The sequence below is a fragment of the Amblyomma mixtum genome, chromosome 2, assembly GCF_055824585.1.
Source record: "Amblyomma mixtum isolate Tamu chromosome 2, ASM5582458v1, whole genome shotgun sequence".
Taxonomy (NCBI): domain Eukaryota; kingdom Metazoa; phylum Arthropoda; class Arachnida; order Ixodida; family Ixodidae; genus Amblyomma; species Amblyomma mixtum.
In genome coordinates this window covers 53,269,801-53,292,807 of record NC_143013.1, presented here as the reverse complement: position 1 = coordinate 53,292,807, position 23,007 = coordinate 53,269,801, and the positions used below count along the sequence as shown (strand labels likewise).

At 46.6% G+C, this 23,007-nt stretch overlaps 1 protein-coding gene across 1 annotated transcript; it reads left to right on the top strand.

The window, feature by feature from the left end:
* The first annotated feature begins 17,174 nt into the window (after positions 1–17,174).
* Positions 17,175–21,961, top strand: LOC149359373 (3'-5' RNA nuclease TATDN2-like). The gene is made up of 5 exons (XM_089567655.1): positions 17,175–17,465; positions 17,890–18,059; positions 19,243–19,372; positions 20,814–21,026; positions 21,824–21,961. Exons 1-5 carry the CDS (start codon positions 17,175–17,177, stop codon positions 21,959–21,961), a joined length of 942 nt encoding a protein of 313 aa, XP_089423781.1.
* Positions 21,962–23,007: the final 1,046 nt, after the last annotated feature.

Genomic DNA, 23,007 nt, shown 5'->3' with positions numbered 1-23,007 from the left:
CGTCGTGCTGTGCATCACGCCGCAGTGCAAAGTGTAGGCTGTGTGTGACAACGGGGCCTCCCCGGCTGCCTGTCATCAAAATTAGTGCTGTTCTAACTTTATTTCCTGTACCGCGCTATTCTATATTGTATGTGTAACACAGCATTTTTTGCTGTTACTTCCTGGTGCAGTTTTTAAAACACTGTAAATAAAAGCTTTATTTTTAATCATTTCGCTGTTTTGTTCTCTCTCGTCTTGCATTGTGGTTGCCGTGCACTTGTCTTCAATTCACTCGACACTATAGGCCGCCCGCTGGTGTGAAGGTATTCCTAGGGAATTTGAACACGGATTCCACCTTCCCGTCATGTGATGTTTTAAATGATTGAAATAGTAAATGATCAATTTTACAGCAGTGAATCAGCACGTCGCTCGGCATGACAGGGTTTTTAGGAATGAAATACTTTCAGCCCCTTTGCAAATTCAGGCCAATATTGTTCCGTAATCGCTGTGATCCTGAAGCCGAAATATAACGCCGTGCTGTGTGACACATTGCAGTGCAAATATATCTTCCATACAACAACGGGGCCTCCCCAGCTGCTTGACACGGAACTCATGGTGCTGGTAATTTTTGTCCCGTTTTAAGTTATCATTTTGTGTATGGGTGAAACAGCATCTTTTGCTGCTACTTTCTGGTGTAGCTTTTGATAGCACTTTAAATAAAGATCTTTTTAATGATTTCTGTCTCGTCTTGCACTGTGGTTGTTTTCAATTCACCTCCCACTGTGGGTGACCGCTGATGACAGAGCTGCGAGTAGGCGCCAAGGTATTGCTGGGACATTTCCACGCCGTGTCGTCCCTTTATATGATGCTTTAATTGACTGAAATTGTAATTCTTTAACTTCGCAGCAGACTATGAGGTAAATGTCCGGGTAACGCGAGAATAACATAGAACCTGAAGGTTCCGATCATGCAGAGCAAGTTGTTTGCAATGTTGGGTAAATTTGCGCACGAACACTTCAGCCTCGAGTGCGATTTGAACCAATGCTATATATAACAAGTTGCCCCGTTTCTTAAGCATCACGGCCATCGTCGCAGCCTGTTGCGCCTTATTATTGTTGACCTCACTAGACATGGCCCCGACGGTGATTGGCCGGGGTTTGGTGATGAGTGCCAAGGGAAATCGCGCAGGCTATTCAAAGGGGAATACAGGCTCGTGGTCGAAATAAAGAATAGGTCAGTGATTGAAAGTTGGAAATGTTAATAGAGAAATAAAACAATATAGAAGGCAGAAATATTTAAGCATGGCGAAGAATTTTCAAATACAGCTCACGAAGGAGCCTTCAAGCACCATCAATGCAGTCGTGAATGTAACGTATTGTGCGTTTTTATCGTAAAGGCTTTCGAAATTTTTCTTACCTCAACCGCTACCTCGTTTGCGGTGAAACTAAACACAGAGCTTGTGTATTATGGTAACTTTTGTATCGTAACAAGTTTTACAACGGTATTTACTTAGTTGAGCCGTGCATGATGCAAAAGCATAATCGTTTGCGTCGAGATCGGCGTATTGAAACCCAAAACACCGAGTTTTTACCGAAGGGCGGCAGTAGCGCCATCTGTCTTCTGCAGTGGAAAGCGTCACAAGGCGCCAAGGCGAGCGTTGCAAGGAGCGCGGGCCCTTTGAATACGCCGTTCCAGCCTTTTCGTCTGCTTCAACTGAAGCGCTTCGAACATTTTCGGTCAACTGAGCGGAAAAAATGCCAGAAACAACTATTTTAACGAGGCTGTGTCGTTAGAAGAATATTGTTTGACATCTGTTTTTCGTCCAATGACTTTATCCGATTCAGCTTATATCGTCTGCTTTACGATAAAAACGCAAAATACGGTATACGCACAGCCCAGTTCACGCGATTCCCTTGGCCCTTGCATCGAACTAAAGGCGAGCTAAATGTGACGGAAGGAGCACTAACCACTAGAGGGGGGCATCCAGATGAGCGTTTCCCAGAAGTGCGAACCGGTGCCAAGGGAGGAGAAAATGTCATATTGATTCAACATCCCCGCGCATAACGCAAAGTATTGTCGTACCGAAACCGCATCTGGATAACTATATACGTGATTTGGCAGCGGAATCAGCAGCGCAAAAGCTTCATTAACACGTCACACTTTATGATTTTCGTAGCCTGACATTTCAAGAGCTTGACATCCGCGGTGTTGACTAACGCATCACGGTTGCTGGCTTAGAGATATTGCGACTGGTGGAAACGGAACACCTAAAACAAGATGAAATGAGGGACGGGAAATATTACAGGGGCGCTGAGAGCCGATCTTACCAGAATAGCCAAGGTACCCAGGCACAAGGTACAAAACGGAGTTCTCTCATAGGGTATGGAACACGAAGCCTTAGGGAACGATTTAAAACAGCTTTTCTTTGACTTTTGGCAACACACTAAAACGGAGACGCAATCTGCGAGGATGATAACATGTGATACTTATCAGGAAATGTTGTGTAAAGCAATATCAAGAGCCCCGAACTGTGCAAGCAATACAGGAATGTAACCACAGATGCGGACGGAATACCTCCAAGCCAGATCCTGCGAATATTTCATCGCTGCTTTCTCCCAGTTGCTGGAGGCATCAGTGGAGAGAAGAGTGTAATGTGGAAAGTTCTCTAGGCGGTCAGCAAAACGAAAATTTACGATACCAGCGGGGATGTGTGTGCTTCGCATTTATAGGATATAATATGGTATTGATGACCCCGACTCGTTGCAAAGAGCTTAGATGACGCTTTTCAACGATTGCCAACTCTCCCACACATATAATCTATATTTGCTTACAACCTTCGAGTCTCTTCCCAATATTATTTGTAATCGGCCACTTACTTTAAAGCTCTAATTCACATAAATTCTGCCTTACTATTAATCTTACAAAACTGTTCTCTTTCTTAAACAATAAAGGAGTATGCAATTACGTTTTGATGCCGCCCTTACGCTACTGAAAGCTATTTCAGGATGAAACTACATTGACTACAGCCACCAGCCTTTCACTACAGCCACTAATATCGCCAACATCTCCAGAAATAAAGCCTTTCGTGCAGTCGCCAACGCACCACATGACTTTTATTAGGCCGCTTTTTACCCGTCGCCATATCAGTAGTGAAATCGTGTCACATAGAGATTTTATTAAAACGGTACGCCGCGTAGAAACCACAGAGAACTATAGTAAATTCCAAGAACGTTCAAGCAAATCGAGAATGAATACGACACGCAGCATTGGAAACTGCATTACTGTTCTGGTGCACAAAAATAGGAAAAGCAGGCCTTAGAATTAGCGTCGCCAGTAAATGAAATGCTGCTTATCAAATGTGTGTTATATCATTTAAATATAACTACAGGATGATTCGTTCTTTGTGTATGCGCTCACGCATTTCAATGCATTTTGTTTCCACGTGAGTTGTCTTTCAAAGCATTGTGTCATTTGCTACACAGGCTTGATTAGATAACGCATAACTAAAATATTCCACTCTTTTTTTTGTTTAATGTTGCGCGGTCTGTAAGTGAAGGTGAGCTAGCTTTTGTTAAGCAGTACATGCAACTAATGCCAACTAAGCTGGACAGAGGTATTTATAATGTCCATTGTCTCCATGTTACAGCACTCGGAAGAAAGCAGTCCATACTTATTTTGTAACTCAACCTACGGGGATTTTGAGCGCCACACTTATTTACAGAGGGACGCGGGGAACTAGACAAAGCGAAAATTAAAATGAAGTGTCTATTCCCTAATGTTATTGCAACTTCCTTTCGCAGCCCTGCCCAACGTACATGTCTTTATATTTCTATACCATGCGCGTTAATGAATTGTTTATGCCGAGGTCGCTTGGTCCCCGTGCTCATTGGCCCGTTTATTGGCCCGTAGAGAAAGGATGAATGCCATAAGCGGTTACAACATGTGCCAGTTTCGAACTCCTCGTAAAATTTCGCCTCAATCTAAATTCAGCCGCCGCGGCCGGGATCGAACCCGCGTCTTTCGGGCCAGCAGCCGAGCGCCATAACCACTGCCCGCAGTGTTCATTGGGTGACCTGACTCTCGCGGTCAACCATTGACTGCCACCTGTCAGGGTGTCAGGGTGGGTGCGCTGCCGATACAGTGTCCGGAAAGCACTCAACGTTACAGACGCCAAGCCGTTATAGTTGCCCGATACGCCATAGCTTTCGCGCTCTAACCAGGTTCAGCAGTAGCTGAACAGCACATGATTTTTTTTATTGCACAAGCAATACTACGCCAGGTCTAACCGCTCTTCGCGTGGTCCGTGGACCCCCCTGCTCGTCGAGGAGCCGCCGCAGCGCCTAACAGATGATGTGAAGTTAGCCTTTCCGTTGGTATGCTTGCTCTCTCCACCGCAGCCAGGAGGATCCGGTCGTGCGGCGCTCCTCGAGGAGCCTCGCCATGGAAGTCACCGACGGAGAGTCTATATCTGAATCTAGTTGCTCTACTGCTTCTGAACAGTTTAACTCAAGCAAGCTAGTAAGAATGCAAGAAAAAGGTTACAACGTGCCCAAGAAACGGAAGAACAGCGAGAAGAACGACTGCGGAAACGACGAGAAGCCGAAGCAGCTAAACGAGCTGTATCAAGTCCAGAAACTGGGATTAGGCAAGCTATATGAAATGAAGCCAAGCGGAAACAACGTGCCCAGGAAACAGAAGAACAGCGAGAAGAACGTTTGCGAAAACGACGAGAATCAGAAGCCGCTAAGCAAGCCATTTCAAGTTCAGATGCACTGGCACGCAGCCGCGGCGCTGCGGTGCTCCGCCGCCGGCCGCCATGGTTGAGGTGCACGTAGCAGACGAACTCACGCTCGGCAAGCATGTTTTCTTCGCTTGTCGCATTCACACTGCCGTTTGGAATCCGCGTGCATCGGAGATTAGGCCGGTAAGTCACCGAGCGCTAGAGCCGCACGAAACTACGTCGTAAACGAATGCCAATTTGATTGGGAAGCTGTGCTTGTTAGCTCTACTCGAGCGGGCCGAGAGAACATGCGCAGCGACGAAAGTTGGTCGCATGTTTAGTTCCCCTCGATTCTGGGATAGAAGCTGGCATAGCAGTCAATGACAGCAGCGCTTCCGTGAAACCAGAGAGCCGCATGTAGTTTTATTTATTTGACTGGCCTGATTAGAAAGGTTAATTAGGCTAATTTGGTGATTAAACAATTAACTAAACCGATTCCCACTTACTTGGAGCATCACTATACGATCCCTTTAATTGGTTGCATGGTTACTAGGAGGAGGTAAACTAGATTGTTGATTGTAAAACATTTTATTCGCCGGGAAGAGCTTGGCAAGAGGTCGCGTTAAGTGGTCGAGAGTACATAGCCCTCGACGACTTTGTCAGCCCACTCCACCGCCAAAACTAGCCAAAGTACAAAGTACAATTAACCGCGTTTGAAATTCCCGCACTGTGACGTCATGACCATTTCGACCAATTGAAAAGCGTGGCATTTCTTTCGACAACTCCTGCTTACAACGATGAGGCATTAAAGGCTTCCGCCTTAAAATTGGCTGTGGTTTAGCTCTGCTTAAACCTGGAAGATTGCGAAAGCAACAACTGCGCGTAGCCATATATTGCTGCGTGAGGTAGATTGCCCACAGTCTCACCGTTTCGGCCGCCGCGGTGGCGCAGTGGCTATGGTGCTCGGCTGCTGTCCCGAAAGACGCGGTTTCGATCCCGGCCGCGGCGGTTGAATTTCTTTGGAGGAGAAATTCGAGGCCCGTGTACTGTGCGATGTCAGTGCACGTTAAAGAACCCCAGGTGGTCGAAATTTCCGAAGCCCTCCACTACGGCGTCTCTCATAGCCTTAGTCGCTTTGGGACGTTAAACCCCATAAACCAAACCCAACCCTCACCGTTTCGCATGCTCTTGCACGACCTTACAGCGCATGCGCGAGGAGCAAGTGACGTCACTACGCACAGCTGGCCTGCCTCGTCACGCGCGCTCGCCTTCCTTTCCTTAAAATGATCGTAGTGTAAAACGTTGACACCGGTCTCTAAGACTTGGAACTTGCTCCGTCATCTACTTGACCTTGCAGGTAGCAGAACCACCGAGAGGCAGAACCTGCAAAAGCTTGTGCATGCATAAGCAGGCACACCAGAGGACCTTTTCATTGAACTTAAAGACAGATATATTGGCAATGCTCCTATCCAAGCCTTCCCAGATTATGCTGGTCCGGAAAACACGCAGCTCGACTCCCCGATTACTGTGGATGAGGTTAGGACAGAGATTGCCAGGCTAAACTGTAAATCCGCCTCTGGCCCAGATGCAGTATCCAACAAGATCCTCCGCAACCTAGATGAACAGTCGCTACAATCACTAACTGAGTATATGCAGAAATGCTGGTCGGAGGGCTCAATCCCACAAATATGGAAAACGGCAGATATCATTCTCATTCCAAAACCCGGGAAGGCACTCAGCCTTGAGAACCTCAGGCCAATTTCGCTCACGTCTTGTGTAGGTAAGCTCATGGAGCACGTAGTTCATACCCGCCTCAATCGGTTTATGGAGGAAAACGAGCTGCACCCCCCAACAATGATTGGCTTTCGACCAAAACTTTCTACGCAGGATGTAATGCTTCAGCTCAAACATCAGATTATTGAGGCAAAAACGCGGGACACCAGAATAATTCTTGGACTTGACCTGGGAAAGGCCTTTGACAATGTCAGACATGATGCGATTTTGGAGAACCTTCATGAACTCGGGGTGAGAGCCCGAACCTTCAACTATATCCGCGACTTTCTCTCAGGTAGAAAGGCGCATTTTCAAGTAGGAGGTCTCCACTCGCGTGATTTCCCCCTCGGCAACAAGGGCACCCCGCAGGGATCGGTCTTGCCACCCTTTCTATTCAACGTTGCAATGTTGAAACTTCCCCACCAATTAGCGCAGATCCCGCAACTCCACCACAGCCTCTATGCTGACGATATCACCTTGTGGACCGCCGAGGGCAGTGATGCTGAAATCGAAGAGAGACTCCAGCGTGCCATCGATATCTTGGGGAACTATGTAGACCCCAGGGGGCTGCGGTGCTCTCCAGCCAAATCTGAATTTCTCTAATTCCGCAAAATCAGATCCCTTGCGCAACCCCCACCGGCCATCGAACTCAGTATTCGCGGAGTCCCCATTCCTCGAGTACCCAAAATTAAAATCTTGGGCCTAATTCTACAAGAACACGGCTTCAATGGTGACGTAATTCAGAAGCTTCAGGGAACCTCGCAGCAAATTATGCGACTCATTCGCCGCATTAGTAACCGCCACTCGGGCTTGAGGGAAAGCAATACTCTCCGTTTAGTACAAGCCTTTGTGATCAGCCGCATCGCTTACGTATGCCCTTACCTACATCTCAAGTCAGCTGAAAAAGAGAAAGTGGAAGCCATAATCAGAAAATGCGTCAAACAGGCAGTTGGGCTACCCATGCACACAGCGACTGAGAAAGTGTTAGGTCTCGGTCTTCATAACACCCTAAGTGAGATTATTGAAGCGCTAACCGTCTCGCAGTACGAACGACTAACGGCCACACCAACTGGCAGACACATTGTGTCCACACTCGGTATAACATACGAACAACAAGGCGGACCAACAACTGACCTTCCCAAATATATACGCCAGCTTCTGGTCATTTCTCCACAACCTCGGAACTGCACCCCGATGGCACCCATGGCAGCACCCATGACAGCATGCACCCATGACACCATGCACCCATGGCAGCATGAAAAGAGATAGAAAGCCGCGTAAGGGAGGCTGCTCGAGGAAAAAAAAAAAGGTAAAGGTAAGTTAGAAACGCCGCGAAAAAGGCAGACTTGACTGATCTCTTATCGCGCCTAATGTCTAGGGCTAAAGGCTGCCTAGATTCTGTCTTCTAGATGTCAATTAAAATTTCATCTAGGTGTAGGCATCCGAGACATGAGCTGCCTATATTTTTCTTTGATCTCCATTTTTTCCATTCTTCTCGTTCTCGAATTAAACGGGAGGACAGTAGGGACGCTCAGACAAACGCGATACAGGCGCGGATTTAACCACTGCAGTACTTCGTTGATGCCGTTACAGTCATGTTTCATTCGGGCAATTTTTACTTTTTGAGGGAATTCCAGGAGTAAAATTTTCTGGGAAGGAAATTTTTACGGAGTTTCGGGAAATTTTGAGAACTGAAATTCTTGTTGTTTTTCTCTTTTCTTAAAAAATTAGCGCAGTTTTCAAGCTGCTGCAGTGAACAACGGTCTGAAACAGGAGATTTGGGGTATAATGGAGGAAATTTTCGGTTACGGCGTGGATCATCGCCATGCACAGCGGACTGCTATAGCAATAAAAAATAAACTTGCGCTGTGGCTTACGGTCTATTGCTTTAGACTTCACACCAAATTTCGCCAAGGCCTGTCGACCCAGCCCGTTCGAGCATTTGGCGCTTTGGCGCAAAAGACGACATCGATATTGGGTGGCGGCAGCCAAGGATTTGTTCACTTATTTATTGATACCCTGAAGGCCAAAGGTATTTCTGAGAGGAGTGGTTACATTAAAGAACGGAAGTGAACAAGAACTAAAATACAAAACACAAGCGTCATATTTGTATGCGCACAATTGCAAGCGCGAAGCAGGAGAACAAATGTAATAGAGAATAGTCAACACATTTGTTGCGAGGCTTAGCATACAATGCTACGGAAACGCAGGTTGTCTTGAATGCTGGCTGTCGATCCGGGAAGGTCATTCCAACCTACTGATACAGTGATGAAACACTGCGTACAAGCCTTTCTCCGATATGAAGTTATGCTATTCGATTCACTATTCCAAACTTTTGAATATTCCCGCTGTTCGACATATAATTCTAAACCAATAGCGCGAACAAAATGAAAAAAAGTGTGAAATGTCGTCAGGCAGGAACGCTTCACCCAGGATGGACCTCAACAAAAGGAACGTGGTGTCTCGCGCGTAATTTAACTGTCTTAAACAATTGGCGCTAACATGGGAATGCATTCTATGGCTCCGGATCTAAGCCCGAACTTCTAATTTCCAAATATGCCTGTCGCTTGGAAATTTCGAAATTTTCTGAGCGACAGGTATGTTATTTGCATTTTACAGAGAATGACTACAAAAAGGAAGGTCAAGGAAGAAACTCCGTCTGTGAATGATTCCTTCCTTTTTTGTATGACCATGGAATAAAAGTATCAAGCTGCTGCTTAAAGTACTTTCTGATTTTCTGGGCTGCAATTGCGCTTACAAAGTTCCAGAACTTCAGCTATATTCCTTGTTTTTTTATTTTATATATTGCAATAACTATATATATATATATATATATATATATATATATATATGTATATATTGTAACGGAAGATAGGGCGACAGGTCGCTAACCAGCCGAATACGGCAGCCAGCCAGCCAGCGCGAGACACTTCAAAGTCTTAAACTTCAACGTCTTCGAGGACACTTCAGCGCCACCTGATAACACCAGGTGGCATTCCTTCCCCTCCCCCCCCCCCCCAAAAAAAATATAAAAGCGGGGCTGCAGTACGGACAGTGGAAAAAACAAAACAGCACAAGCACACAAAAATCTACAAGGGAAGTGGGCGAAGGTGTCCCACGCGACAACTAGCGCAAAACAGAGCGTACTATCCATTACCGCGTGAAGTACGGTTTCATGCGGACAACGTGCACAACCTCAGAGCGGGGTGTCCCCCCGCTCTGATTAAAGATCCCCTGTGTCACTTGGCTTCTGTGGCTGTTGACTTCGCTCATATATATATATATATATATATATATATATATATATATATATATATATATATATATATATATATATATATAAAGAGCCAATGTTCGACACGACAAGAAGCGGAAACCTACTGTGTGTGTCCGTCTCATTCACCGTCTACATGGGGTCGCGAGAAGTGAACAAAAATCAAGGGACCACTTTGACGATCCAAAGTGCGATGAGGGGAAAGCCTTTAAGCACCTCTGTCGCTGCCCTCTGCTTGGCAACTGTTGAAGATCGCTTGGCGACTCTTGAACGCTTCCGTTCGGCATCGCGAGCGAGTTTCGTAGCCGGCGACATTAGAGCGCGCGCGGGCGGCATCCTTAATCGAACAACATTGAAGGAGCAACCGAGGGAGCTCTGGGTGATACGGCCATTGCGTAATATTGTGACGTCATTGCGCATAAACCGTTGTTATACCACCTCAGGATTGCGCATGGGGGCACTGCGCATGCGCAGTGTGCGCGTTTACTGGGTATCATTAGCTAATTATCATTACTGTTCGTACATCTTTTACTACACCATTAACTATCATTACTGACTTTTCAAGTAACGAGTAACCATTCTTACTATCATAATGATGACTGACAGGTGCCGCGAACGCTCGGACGGACGGACACTCTGGCGAGTTATGAGCCATAAAAGGCTTTCGCCTTAAAAGTAGATTGAACGCTTCAGGCACATTAATGCAACATCCTGAGGTAGAGCCGCTAGCCCGGTCGTGCATCGTTTAAGCGGCCGTTATGGACAGCGTTCAGGCATACACTATAGCAGGCGTATTCCCACCTGCTGCGGTGATTGGGACACAATTGGAGCTTTCAATGACGACTTAAAATGCAGACTCCAATGAGGAACTAGAAAGCGCACGGTTTACGCCCTCAAACAGACCGCACCGGGCATACGGACGCAGCTGTCGCGGCGGGCGCACAGAGAACTAGGCCCAATACGGCGTTTCTGTGCGACGTGGTTGGCCGCACCTCGCTTTGCATCAAGCGGCCGTGACGGAACAGACTTCGAGGGCTGAGTGCGTAGCCTCGCCAGCAGCGACGTCAAAGGCACAATATCTATAGTGCGTTAAAAGAACTTAAAACTTTATTTTACGTGCTATAAGGCTGTTTTAGAACAAATTCGTTCGTTACAGCTACAAGCGAAGCAACAAAACAAAAGAACGAGATCAGATGCGACATCGCTGCCCGCCGCCATATTATTTGTTCCCGAAATTCCGATAGTCTTGGCTGGTCTTGCCTTTACTTCTATTTGTTTTGATCGTTAAAAACTGTTCAACCTCGCTTCATTTGCGCTATCACGTTAAGCAATCAATTATTATGAACACTTTTTCCGTTTCCATCGACCTCTTCAGAAATTCCGCTCTCTATCTGTCGTTATCTTTCGTTTCTTATGAGTGCACATTGCTTTCCCCTTAGCACCGTGTAGCCCAAAGTGTCACTCGATATGCCGAAGAGCACTGCAACGTGACAGGGGTATAATACTTAGCTAGCTGGTTGTGGAATGCGAGTTACAATCAGCAAAAGTTGAAAGTTAACTAATTAGGGAAGCCGGCATGATGTGACGATGGTGTTGTCGGAAAAGCAGCGCAGTTGTGCTAATAAATAATAAATAAAAAATATTTATTTGAAAAATGACATTGTACAAATACGAGCCTGCACAAGTCAACAATGGGCTTGTGGGGCAGTGCTCGGCAGAATGGAGCAAGTCAGAGAACGGCACAGTTAATCAATACTGCACAAGAATCAAAATAAAACTAAGGAAAGGCAGTAAGAAAGGAAGGGGAAAAACAAAGAAAAAAAGAAAAGAAAGAAAATACCTATTTGAGGTATTGCTCCGCTGCATGGCTTACTCGCCTCTGCAATCTGGGAAGCTTAACGCCGCCTTCTACTTAAGCATTATTTGTTCACTATCATCACCTGATCAGAGCAGCTAGCCGATTCCTGACACGAAACCCACATGGCTGTCGCGAAAAAACTACTTTCTGGCTACCGCGACGATTCAGCGGGAGTTCCATCGCCGGAATCAACACGCAGACCGCGTGATACCCTGCCTTCTCACTCAACCCATCATCGGATGCGGACACGAACCACTAGCGCAACATGCTTCTTTTTCCGACACTTTTTCCGTTCAGGACTGGAAGTCCGAAAGCTATGTGAGGAGGAAGAGCCGTGTGGGAGGGGTGGTTGGCGCTACTTAACCTGGTCTGGAGAAAACGTCGTGTAGGGGGTTTAAAGTACATCACAGCATCCACACAAGCTCGCCTGCTTCTTTTTCGTGCTTCCCAGTGTTGCCAGACATTCACTATGCTCCATAGTTTCGGAGAATGTTGGCTCCCGTCTTTAATAACCTCAGCTGGTCTAAATTCTCCGCAGGCCTCCAATACGGCGTCCCTCATAGCCAGGCTACGAAATGTTAACTAGCGCGAATAAAACAGCGGGCACAGAAGCAGACAGGACAAGCTTGTGTCCCGTCTGTTTCTCTGTCTCTGTCCGCTGTTTTATTCGCGCTATAGTTAACACGTCCCAGCCAGTGTTACAGCACCAAATAGCCCAACTTTCTTCTTTGATCCCTCATAGCCTAAGTCGCCTTGGGACGTTAAACCGCATAAACTGAATCTTTTTCCTTTAAATATTGGTGACCCCCAAACATTATGCAAAAGGTGGTCCCGGTAGCAACCGCTGATCCGGATCATCAAAGGGAAATAACTAGAAGAATAAGAATGGGTTGAAGCGCATATGGCAGGTTCTCTCAGATCATGTATGGCAGTTTGCCACAATCCCTCAAGAAAAAAGTCTACAACAGCTGTATCCTACCGGTACTGGCAGAAACGTGGTGGCTAACAAAGAGGGTTCAGCTTAAGTTAAGGACAGCCCAGCGGGCTATGAAAAGAATAATGATAGGTGTAACTATAAAAGATCGGAAGAGGGCGGAGTGGGTGAGGGAACAAAAGCGCGTTGATGATATCCTAGTTGAAATCAAGAGGAAGAAGTGGGCGTGGGCAGGGCATGTAATGCTAAGGCAAGATAACCGCTGGTCCTTAAGGGTAACGGAGGGGATTCCAAGAGAAAGCAAACGTAGCAGGGGACGGCAGAAAGTTAGGTGGGCGGATGAGGTTAAGAAGTATGCTGGGATACAGTGGCCGCAACTTGCAGAGCACATGGTTTATTGAACAGACATGGGAGAGGCCTTGGCCCTGCAGTGGGCGTAGTCAGGCTGATGATGGTGGTGGTCCCGGGTCGTCGCACTTCGATGGCCGCTATACTGACACATACATAAAAGATCGAAAGCATAGGCCTCAGCACTGTTGGTATGCAATAAAGTGCGGTGACGCAATTGCTGTTTTATTCAATTTCATCGTCATTGTAGACAGACCCGTCCTCTCTCAAAAAGCAACAGCACGGCCAGCCAAGTGTCAGCCCATCTCTGCCCCTCCACTTCCATTAAAATGGTTGCCACCTCGTCCAATTCCTCTGCCAACACCTGGTACACCTCTTCCCTTTTTGTTTCTGCACATCGAAGAATGTCTCCAAGCTTGACATCCTTATCTCACAAATAACACTCACGTACCACGCCCTTGTCAACCTCTTCCTTCGGTGCTGTGCACAAAACGATTTACTCTCTCTGCGCTATTGCCCTTGTATCGTCATCTCCCTCAGCTACTCTTTCCACCACTTATGCGGCGTCATTGTTGAGGGCATACAAGTGGGTCCCTGTGCTACCATTACCAGGAAACACCCAGTGATTTTCCCCAGACAGATTGCTGCTCGTGTCTCCTACAACCACGTACATTCTCCTTCCTGGAAAAGTCGCCACTGATTCTCGCGTATCGCTCTTTACGCGCCCCATTATAGCTCCTGCAGACCTCCTCATTTTTTAGTCGTGAGTCATAAGCACCTCGGAACTCTCTGTCTCCCTCCTATCTTTAGGTTTCTGCTGGCTGTTATCACTTACTGGGATCTCCTTTCTGGGAATAACCTTGTTTCTTTCATCTAAATCCTCTCTAGACTTCCCAGCTGTCACCTGTGAACAGCTTTGCCTGTCCCACCCTGCTTGACCTACTTTCATGTTCTTTCCAAAGCCACGCCCCATTTTTGCGTAATGTCTACTGCTTCAGATCAACGGGGGTGTCGGCCATTTTTTCTTCATTTGAACAGGCTGTTCAGGAAATTCTCATTTTTTTTTTTACTTTTCTACCTCTAGCTCTCTCTCTCTCGGGCACCCATACATGACGCTATAGTGTCACGTTTTCTAGGACAATCCTGTCCAGACGTACACATAAAATCCGTGTCTTCCGTCTGCTGTACCGATTCAAACCGCGTTTCCTCTAGGCTCTCAAATCCCGCACAGTCCCTGCGTCTAACCTTCTTTTGCTTGGCCATCCTGCCGCAAAAATCAATAAGAATGTGCACAGGCTCAAACCATGGGCAAACATCTGTTCGGATAATTCTGTTTACTGAAAATCCTGGCCACCCAGTAAGGGGAAAACCAATTTTCCTTAACGAAATTCATTTTCTGCTCTTTTAGATCGAAAGAAACATGACATTAATATGCCTTAAATATACTGGTTGCCGGTTCGAATAACCTAGCCACTAAAAAAAGGAAATTTTTCTCCCTAGTCTGCATCTATCCCCGATAGTCTACACCTAAGTACACCTAACTATTCAAATATTAAAGGACAAAATTATCTATTGAACTATGCCGCGTCGTGTCCGCTGTCGTCAATGCGTCTGTTCACGGTCGCCACGTGCAGTCATAAGAACGCGGAATCTTGCGACCGCACCGCAAGGTTGCCAATAACACCCTTGCGCGTATATAGGACTAGCTGTCAACTCCGATGAGCTCTGCAAAACAATCTTGTTGGAATCAATATGTCACTGCTGTCACCCATCTCCGGTGCGCCATTTTTAAAACATCCTTGGTTCAAGCTGCGTGACACGCCGTGTATACTTGCATGTCTTAATAAAGCTTGAAACAGTTAGCGAACTTCTAATTACCAAATTTGTGATGTCTTAATCATGTTTGAAATCCACAGCTCTATGTGTGACGCAGCCAACTTTGCGACCACTCTCGATTATCGCTCACAACAATGCAAACGCCGGGTTTATTGCAAAACGGGAGTCGTATAGATGTGCCTCATATCGCGCACACACGTCCCACAGCATGCATTCTCTTCGTTTCTCACTTTCAATGCCGGTCCGTTCACTCTACATAGTAAATTCCAGTTCTGTGTACCGTTTTTTTATTTCTACCGAGCTATGTCTGAAAATTTCCGCCCTCTCTCAACGATTACTCTACTTTTCCTATTTCATGTCACCTAGGGGTCGTTAAGACCAGAAATTCCGAAAAGAACTCTGGCCATGTCATCTTTTTGCGCAATTTTCTTTAATACGGGAGCAATCTTGTGCGAGCGTCATGAACCCCTACCTTATTTTGAATTACAAGACCATCTTATAAGTGAGTAGCAAAAATGGTTACGCAAGATGGAGCGAGATGCTCCGGGAGTTATGGCTCCGATGGGAAGACGTTTTTCCTTTCTTTCGTCCAAGTCTTTACCATGCTACGCTATTCCAACTATTCCAAGTATGAATTACCAACTAGCCCAGCACCATGTTTTATTGAACTTCCAGAGCATGTCTTGAAATTCTTCGCTAACGACTCCTAACTTGGCATGTTAATTCTAGTGGGTCGGCATACACACCTCTTTCTTGACAGCAAAATGTAAAAAAAAACATGAAAGACAGCCCTTCGAACCAGTTAAACAAGGCGTTATCGTTTCTTTGATCCCTCTGTTTCAGTTGGCGCTTCAAAACCCAGAAACATATGCGTCAGCAGATAGTGAAGTGCAAAGACCTCAGCCTGGAACATTGGTGAAATATGGCAGAAAATTCTGACTTGGCACTTATCATGAACTGCCGCGGTGGATCAGTGCTTAAGGCGCTCGTCTACCGAGCCGGAGTACCCTGGTCCGAACCTGACCGCGGCGGCCGCGTTTCAATAAAGGCGGAACGCAAAAGGCGGCGGTGTGCTGTACGGCGTCAGGTCACGTTAAAGATCCCCAGGTGGTGGAAATTATTCCGGAGACCTCCACTACGGCATCACTTTCTTCCTTTACCTCCACCTTCCTCCCTTCCCTTACGGCCCGGTTAAGGTGTCCGTTGAGATAAGTTAGACAGTGCGCCATTTCCTTTTTTTCAGAAACCAATTTGCTTTTGCTTTACTTCAGTTATCATGGTGACATGCTCAGGACTGGTTATAGCCAGCCACATTATTTCTTCATGCATGGTAAGCTTCCGGTGAATGTAATAAGCAGTGGTTTAAAAGGAAACGCTAGGGAAAGCCACTTGCACTCATGCAAGAAACTTCCTCCTCCTTGTATTGTGCCGCAGGCGAAAACATGGCGCATTCTTTTCCAGGTCAGTCTGTGCGATTGGGTAAAGGGAGGGGGGGCGGGGGGTGCAATAAAATGTACCCTTGAATACGGCTCTGCAGGGCATGCTAACGTGTGCAGGACACTGGCGAAAGAGAAGCCTGTTGTCCTGGGCCTTCGAGAGATAACAGCAGGTGTGAGTTGTTCCTGTACATTCCAGAAATTCGTTGATGGCAGTCAGCCATGATTCATTCAGCGCTGTGTTTGTTCCTTCCTTAGTCCTCTCTTTCGTGCGCTGTTCCTTCAGTTTTAACAATGTACTGACTAGCCCAAACAAATACCTTAGTGCATGATTCATATAGGTGCGGCCATGGTCGAAATACTAGGAAAAAGCTAAGCTAGGTGACCTCATTCACGGACAAAGAGATGCAGTGATAAAGGAGAAAGGGGTCATCTCCACAGAGGAACTTGTTCCTCCTTTCCACCAGCAGATCGCTCAGCCTCCTCTCCCGTCACATGGTCCCCTTGGTACTTCACTTCCACGCACTGCGGCAGTCGGACTTTCTTCGAGAAGGCGGACAGGTCGCTCCCCTCTTCGGTGCTCTCGACCAAGCAGTGTAAAAGCGGAGATATACGCGCTGATCGTCACCAACGCAGCTTTTCTTTGGACTGTTGGAAGCATCGCACGGGTGAGTAAAGTGTTTTTTTTTTTTTTCACCAACCAAGTGCTATATCACCTAAATACCAGGAGCCGTTGCTGCACTAAAGTACCGAGCGGAGGCCCTGCTTTCACCGCATACGTCACGCGTTAAGCTACGCCCCGTTCTACGCTGTTGTCCATAATGTGTTCACTCGACAACTTAGGTATTCCGTCGCCGAGACTGCTATATCAACTTGAGCACGAAGAGCTTTGTCATTATGTTATATCCGACCGTCGGCTGATTCTTGATTATAGAGTTCTAGAAAATTCTATAAAGTCTCTATAAAGAAGCATTTGATGCATGTATTCTCTTCAAAAACTGCGCAGGTTGACTATCATGGCGCTACAGCAGCCACTCGCTGATTCCTGCTGCAACGACGGCTTTGTCGTCTGGGACAACCATTCGACAACAGCCACGAATGTCATCCCCAAACCAAACAAGCAGTGGCCTTACCGGTTGCCATCACGAGTGGGCCTTGTGGACACCCACTGTCACCTCGACTTCCTTTTCAACAGAGTGGGTCACCGCGGCTCGTACGCCCAGTTCCGCGTAAAACATCGCGGCACCTACCCGGACTGCTACGAAGCCTGCGTGGCTAACTTCTGCGACCCATCGACATTTCGCAAGGTACTATTTCAGACGAAATCTCGATGCTAGTTCTTGGCTTCCACAAGGAGCGTCCCACCGCCGTTATTTGTCAGGCTCGAAGTTCTGGTTGCTTTGCAAGTTTCTCTCATGCGATTACCAATTAAGTTGAGCTGTTATGTTTCCTAGGCGTGAAAGCAGCGGTGCATAGTCCTTGTTTTGTTCCTAGCTCCGTGAAGGCTGGGAAGGCACTCAGTGGTTTGCTGTCTTGTAGGCGCGTTTTTTAAAACAAGCGCTGTAGTTCGGAAGTGCGATGTTATGTCGCTAAGTACTCATTCTCCACTGCCAGCTTTCGCTGAGCATATTGTCCATCTTTGATACGTGACTCGCATTCGCTGGGACTGGCATGAACCAGCTTACACCCGGTTTCTCCTTGCCATGTGCTCATTCTGTGGTATCCCTGCAGCGCCACGTGTGGCAGAAGATCTTGACGGAGCAAGGCGTCTGGGGTGCGTTCGGGTGCCATCCCCACAGGGCCCGCGATTATACGGAGGAGGTCGAAGACGATCTCATCGTGGCGCTGGAACATCCAAAAGTGGTCGCCCTGGGAGAAATAGGCCTCGATTATTCTAGCAGGTGAGTGCGAGAGCTTGCGAATTGCTTCTTCTATCGCACTCACAGCGATCAATGCACGGATTGAGCAACACCTCAGAGCGATCACGTCAGCCTAGGCTGCCACGTTTAAAATAAAGTTTATATGTGCTGCGCGTTTTTGATCTGTGGCCGGAAATGGTCAAGTTGAGTGCACATTCTCAAATGTAAACATCGACAATGGAGTGTCACTCGCAGAAGAGACCTTTCCGGTAAAAGTGCATTAAGGGAATGCCCTTTCAGGGCCAAGTACGTAAGGCCGACATCAGCGGCCTTGAAGGCACATCATGTATGGCGTATAAACAGTGCAAAGGGCAAAGCGCTTGTCTAGAACAAGTCTAGAAGTGATAACATATGGTTGAAAAATTGTCTGGATGTAAGCATGTGCAGTTAAACTTATAGGTTTTAATTGTCATTTTTTGCCTTCCTGGTCTCAGTGGCTTTGGGGTCAGCTGAACACACAGTTCGGTCGCTCTAGGCATGTGTTCTGCCCTCTGTACTCACAAGTTATATTACTTGTTATCAGACTTTAAAAAAAAAAAAACATCTATTTGTTATGGCTACAAGCGAAGCAACAACAACAAAGGAACGCGATCAGATGCAACTCCGCTGCACGCCTTCATCTTATTCTGAATATTCTTAGCTTCTGTTTTATTTTTCTTTTTTTTTCATTGTTAGAAACTCTTTAAGCTCGCTTTATTTGGGCTATCACGCCAAAGAGTCCATTTTTAAGTTTTCTTTTTCGTCAACCTATTCACAAATTTCGCTCATTTCAAGTCGGAAATTTTTTTTTCTTTTACTACTAGTGCACTTTCCCTTCCCGTTTAGCACCGCGAAGTCTAAATTCTAATTAGAGGCGTCGAAGCGCACTCCCCGCAAGGGCCCTTAACTTGTGCGCTTGACAGAGGTATTAGCAGCCACCATGCACGGATGAAAACACTTTGAGTTCCTTCCGATCACGAGGCTGTGAATGCCACCATTACCTGACTCAATTTCCTGGCCAAAATTCATGTGTGCTATACTGTTTCCGCGCTCCGTCAGGAAGCTTTTCTTTCGCCCTACTGCGGTGGCTATTGCCATCTAGCGCACCGCAGAGGGACCCCTGTAGGCATGCTAGTTTCCATGCGTGTGTCGTTTTCTGCTTGTAACGCTCATCTCGCTCGTACAGGAACAACTGTGAACGTGACCAGCAGAAGTGCGTGTTCAAGAGGCAGGTACGTCTTGCCCTGAATGGGCGCCTTCCGCTGATCATCCACTCTCGAGACTCTGCGGCTGACACGCTCGACATCCTCAAAAAGGTACACTATATTCCTGGCTACACTAAATCCTGAATGCAACCTAAAGTCCATCATTCTTTCAATGCGATATAATGATGCCGGATATACAGGATGTTTGCAGTAGAATTTTTAGGCATTCAGATGGCTTCGACGACATAGTAACATTAGTTTTCTTGACATCGAAAAATAGGAGAATCATTTTGGCTATAGCACTATCTGTTTTCATTAATTGCTTTTTTCACTATTCTATTTTCCCGCCTGTTTCCGATCCGAAATTTTAATCTAGCCTTTTATAGACTCTGGTAACATCCACACCGGTTCTTTAGATTTCTGAAAGCGCGTTTGGCCTCGGTGCCATGGCTCATAAATTTTGGCCATTACTGCCAAATTCAGGAATCGTGTATCTGCGCCCAAAGCCACGCTCACCAATAAAGGTCACGTGGCACACAAATGCGCCGCGATGTGACGTCACTTACAGGCGTCGCTGTACGTGCACAGCAGGCGCGGAATTTTCGAATTTTGGTGAGATGTGGCCGAGACTAATTGAGCCACAGCGCCGAGGCTAATCCTGTTTTCCAAATTTAAAATCTCATCAAGTCCAGCTGTCTTTGACAAAAATTTTGAATATTAGGATATTGTGAGATACGCTTATGAAAGTATTGAAGTCATTGGTCCATTCTTCTGATATGTAGCGCAAACTTTTTTTAAGTGTTTACTACGATCGTATCGAAAAGGTACGTTTGCCACAGAAAACCAGTGGGGAACCCTTTTCACGATCGCAAATCTCTTAACATAAAAAAATACGTCTGCCATATGGTGATCTGAGTATATATTGATTGTCACAGTGACAGTTACACTATATGAAAAGTTGCATTCATAACGCTTTCCCGTTGGAAAATGCTTTCATCCGGCATTGCTGGGTATCATGGCTGTTACTAAGGGGCATTCGAATATCCCTTATAGCATTATACAACATGGTGGAGCAGGAGGTTCCACATGTCTGAAACTTGGCTACTATAAATAATGGTTACAATACTAGCTTTTATGATTTACCTATTATCTAATGCAAACAAGCGCTGGTATTACAATCCAGAAGAAATCATCTCGCTCGAACCCCTATGCTGGGTTACCCATTTATACTCAGTATCGGTCGCATAGTGGCGTGCCGAATTCTCAGCACTTCTACAGATCACAAAACATTCATTCACTATATCTGCACTTTGAGGGGATACAGTGGCCGCAACTGGCAAAGGACAGGGTTAGTTGGAGAGACATGAGAGAGGCCTTTGCCCTCCAGTGGGCGTAGTCAGGCTGATGATGATGACGATGATGTGCACTTCAGTCGCAACTTCTCCCAGCGGAAAGCCCCGTTACATTCATTCTACGCGTGGCTGGAGCAGTCCGGTCGCTTTGTGGCTTTTCTTTTCTAATGGCTTGTGTCCTCTGCCGTCCCCTCCCGCAGATGGTCCCTACCGACTACCCGATCCATCGCCACTGTTTCACAGGTGGCTGGCGGGAAGCCCAGCAGTGGCTTGGGGAGTTTCCCAACCTCTGCTTGGGGCTCACCCCCCTCGTGGGATTCCCAAACGCCGGAGGTGTCGTCGAGGTAGCCAGTAAGATCCCCCTGGACCGGCTGTTGATTGAGACGGATGCGCCATATTTCCTTCCAAAATCGGTGAGTACTTCTTGAGGTGATAAACTGGGAACTTCCCTACCTGTACGCCGTTTAATTTCATGTTGTTCGCCATGGTTTGTCGTTTGTCCGCTGAGGCAGATGGTTGGTGCGACTAAGGATTTCGCTATAAGCAGCCACCAGTATTGAACAGTGGGCACAAAACTTACGAAAGATCAGCTGTTTTCCCCAACTTCTGCTCCAGAGTTTGTTCACGGTATAGATTGTATCGTACAGTGGCATAGCATCGTCTTTATTAACATGCCATGCTTTTCATTTTTCTCCGGTGACAAGGAGTTCTCAGTGGTTTCAGGGCGCGCAACTACCTTCTAGAGCAGCAGTGAGTCTCCCACAGTGACGGAAGCTACCGAGCACTAGATGGGTCCCCAAAAATGTAACAGGACACCTGCTGCAGTAGCTTCATTTCCGCGAAACACACAGTGCAGTAATACATGCATACGCGTGTTTGCTAGCATATTCGCCTACATTCGGTTTTTATGGCACAGGTTATGTCGTACAGTAGCATAGCGCCATCTTTAGTCCCATGCAAAACGTTTTGCTGCGGTCAAAAGTGATTCTCAATGCGCGCCCGACTAACTGCTAGTACAGCCGTGGGTCTTCCTTGCGACTAAATGTTCGAGCCACTAGATGGGTCCCTCAGAATATAAGAGGACGTGTGTAGCAGATTCATTGTTACGAAATACCTGTAACGCATAATAATACATGTATGGCCTTGTTTTCTCGCCAGATACACCCATTTTCCGTTCAGTCACCTCTTCCCTTTCAATGTGTTCTTTCAGGAGTCGGGAAACCTTAAAGCCTCCCACCCTGGAATGGCAATACACGTGGCCACCCGGCTTGCCTCACTCCGAGGTATCGAAGTGGAGGACGTTCTTTCGGCAGTCCGCAAGAACACGCACCGCATATACAACATCTGACGTCGTGCTGTGCATCACGCCGCAGTGCAAAGTGTAGGCTGTGTGTGACAACGGGGCCTCCCCGGCTGCCTGTCATCAAAATTAGTGCTGTTCTAACTTTATTTCCTGTACCGCGCTATTCTATATTGTATGTGTAACACAGCATTTTTTGCTGTTACTTCCTGGTGCAGTTTTTAAAACACTGTAAATAAAAGCTTTATTTTTAATCATTTCGCTGTTTTGTTCTCTCTCGTCTTGCATTGTGGTTGCCGTGCACTTGTCTTCAATTCACTCGACACTGTAGGCCGACCGCGGGTGTGAAGGTATTCCTTGGGAATTTGCACACAGATTCCACCTTCCCGTCATGTGATGTTTTAAAGGATTGAAATAGTAAATGATCAATTTTACAGCAGTGAATCAGCATGTCGCTCGGCATGACAGGGTTTTTAGGCATGAAATACTTTTAGCCCCTTTGCAAATTCAGGCCAATATTGTTCCGTAATCGCGGTGATCCTGAAGCCGAAATATAACGCCGTGCTGTGTGACACATTGCAGTGCAAATATATCTTCCATACAACAACGGGGCCTCCCCAGCTGCTTGACACGGAACTCATGGTGCTGGTAACTTTTCTGCCGTTTTAAGTCATTATTTTGTGTACGGGCGAGACAGCATCTTTTGCTGCTACTTTCTGGTGTAGCTTTCTATAGCACTTTAAATAAAGGTCTTTTTAATGATTTCTGAGTGGTGTTGTCTCGTCTTGCACTGTGGTTGTTTTCAATTCATCTCCCACTGTGGGTGACCGCTGATGACAGAGCTGCGAGTAGGCGCCAAGGTATTGCTGGGACATTTCCACGCCATGTCGTCCCTTCATATGATGCTTTAATTGACTGAAATTGTAATTCATTAAGTTCGCAGCAGACTATGAGGTAAATGTCCGGGAAACGCGAGAATAAGATAGAACCTGAAGGTTCCGATCATGCAGAGCAGGTTGATTGCAATATTGGGTAAATTTGCGCACGAACACTTCAGCCTAGAGTGTGATTTGAACTAATGCTATATATAACGA

Coding starts and splice junctions, on each gene's coding strand:
- LOC149359373 (XM_089567655.1), top strand. CDS start 17,175: ATGGCGCTACAGCAGCCACTCGCTGATTCCTGCTGCAACGACGGCTTT. Junction 19,373..20,813: donor CGCTCGACATCCTCAAAAAG/GTACACTATATT, acceptor CCCCTCCCGCAG/ATGGTCCCTACCGACTACCC. Junction 21,027..21,823: donor CATATTTCCTTCCAAAATCG/GTGAGTACTTCT, acceptor GTGTTCTTTCAG/GAGTCGGGAAACCTTAAAGC.